The sequence below is a fragment of the Cebus imitator genome, unplaced genomic scaffold (genome assembly GCF_001604975.1).
Source record: "Cebus imitator isolate Cc_AM_T3 unplaced genomic scaffold, Cebus_imitator-1.0 Scaffold1302, whole genome shotgun sequence".
NCBI lineage: Eukaryota > Metazoa > Chordata > Mammalia > Primates > Cebidae > Cebus > Cebus imitator.
Window position 1 is genome coordinate 1 of NW_016108617.1, and position 1,293 is coordinate 1,293.

The 1,293-nt window shown below is 62.9% G+C and overlaps 1 protein-coding gene across 1 annotated transcript; it reads right to left on the reverse strand.

Annotated features, from left to right (window-relative positions):
• Window positions 1-114: 114 nt before the first annotated feature.
• On the reverse strand, window positions 115-1,067 carry LOC108298971 (torsin-1B-like). Its single transcript, XM_017521441.2, has one exon. The coding sequence runs from the start codon at window positions 991-993 to the stop codon at window positions 688-690; it is 306 nt and encodes a 101-aa protein (XP_017376930.1). The 5' UTR covers window positions 994-1,067; the 3' UTR covers window positions 115-687.
• Between the last annotated feature and the right edge of the window lie 226 nt (window positions 1,068-1,293).

Sequence of the window (1,293 nt, forward strand, 5' to 3'; positions counted from 1 at the left end):
AGGAGGCTGAGGCAGGAGAATTGCCTGAACCCAGGAGACGGAGGTTGCGGTGAGCCGAGATCGCGCCATTGCACTCCAGCCTGGGTAACAAGAGCGAAACTCCGTCTCAAAAGAAAAAAAAACAAAAAACAAAAAACAAATGCATCAGCAACGCAGCACTATCCCAGCTGGTCAAAGCGAGAAGCACAGATTATCCAGGGACCCAGCAGGGTGTCTGCCAAACCCTAGGGCCAGCACGACACTGAGGCACTCATGCCACTTTCAAGGAAATGCATTACGTGGAGGTCCTTAACGCTTCGGCGTCGGATAGGGAGGCTAAATGCTCATCCATCCAGATATGAACCATCGCTCGACTGAGAGCTTTCTATTCCCAGCCATCCCTGCTGGCCTGAAGGAAAACCGGGGGCCCAATGTGGGCTTTGTGGGCGACGCCGCACGTCTGAAAGCCACCTGATAGGGTGGGCAGGGCGCAGAAGGGCTGGCCACGGAACTTTCCGTTTCTTCAGCCTGTGATCCCCAGGAACGGGAACTTCAGAAAGGCGCTGGGCAGAGGCGCACGATCTGGAGGCGGTCTGCGAAGGCACTGCTTCCAGGGCTGGAGTCCGGACCGCGTTTCCGCGAACGGTCGAACGGTTTCCAGGGCCGCCGCCTCCGCTCCCCGCCCACCCCGGCTGGGACTACCGCCGTCTAGAGGCCGCGCGGCCCGTCCCTCCGCGCGCCAGCGCCCCGCCAGGGGTCACAGAGGCCCCGGCGCCCCCAGCAGCGCCGACCCGCCGCTCGCGCGCGCGCAGTACCCGAAGCGTTGAGCGGCCGCTCCTCGCGGCAGCACTCGGCGAAGCGGCAGTAGATGTCATCGTAGGTCAGGTAGCTGGTGATGATCGACGCGGCCCCGATGGCGAGACCCACGGTGATGGGCTCGAACGCCGCCACCACTCGGGCCGCCAGCAGCAGCGCCAACGCCGCGTCGCCCCGGAGCCGCCCGGCCTGCAACATCCCGCACCTCGCAGCCCGCAGACTAGAGCAGCCGCTGAGCTCGGGGACCCTTGGCCGACAGGCGGGACGGACTTCCGCTGTGCGTCACTTCCGCCCCTCAGACCGGCTTATCCCCCTGGGGGCGGCCATGTTGGTGAGGGGCGGAGAGGAGGGCGATGCTATTATCCTTGTAAAGTGGCTCGAAGGTGTCGATGGCTCTTTTGTTTTCCTTTTTTTTCTTTTTAAAATGCTCTTACCTGCCGGGCGCGGTGGCTCAAGCCTGTAATCCCAGCACTTTGGGAGGCCGAGGCGGGTGGATCA

Bases quoted from the DNA above. Each gene is read 5' to 3' on its own strand.
- LOC108298971 (XM_017521441.2), bottom strand. From the start codon at position 993: ATGTTGCAGGCCGGGCGGCTCCGGGGCGACGCGGCGTTGGCGCTGCTG.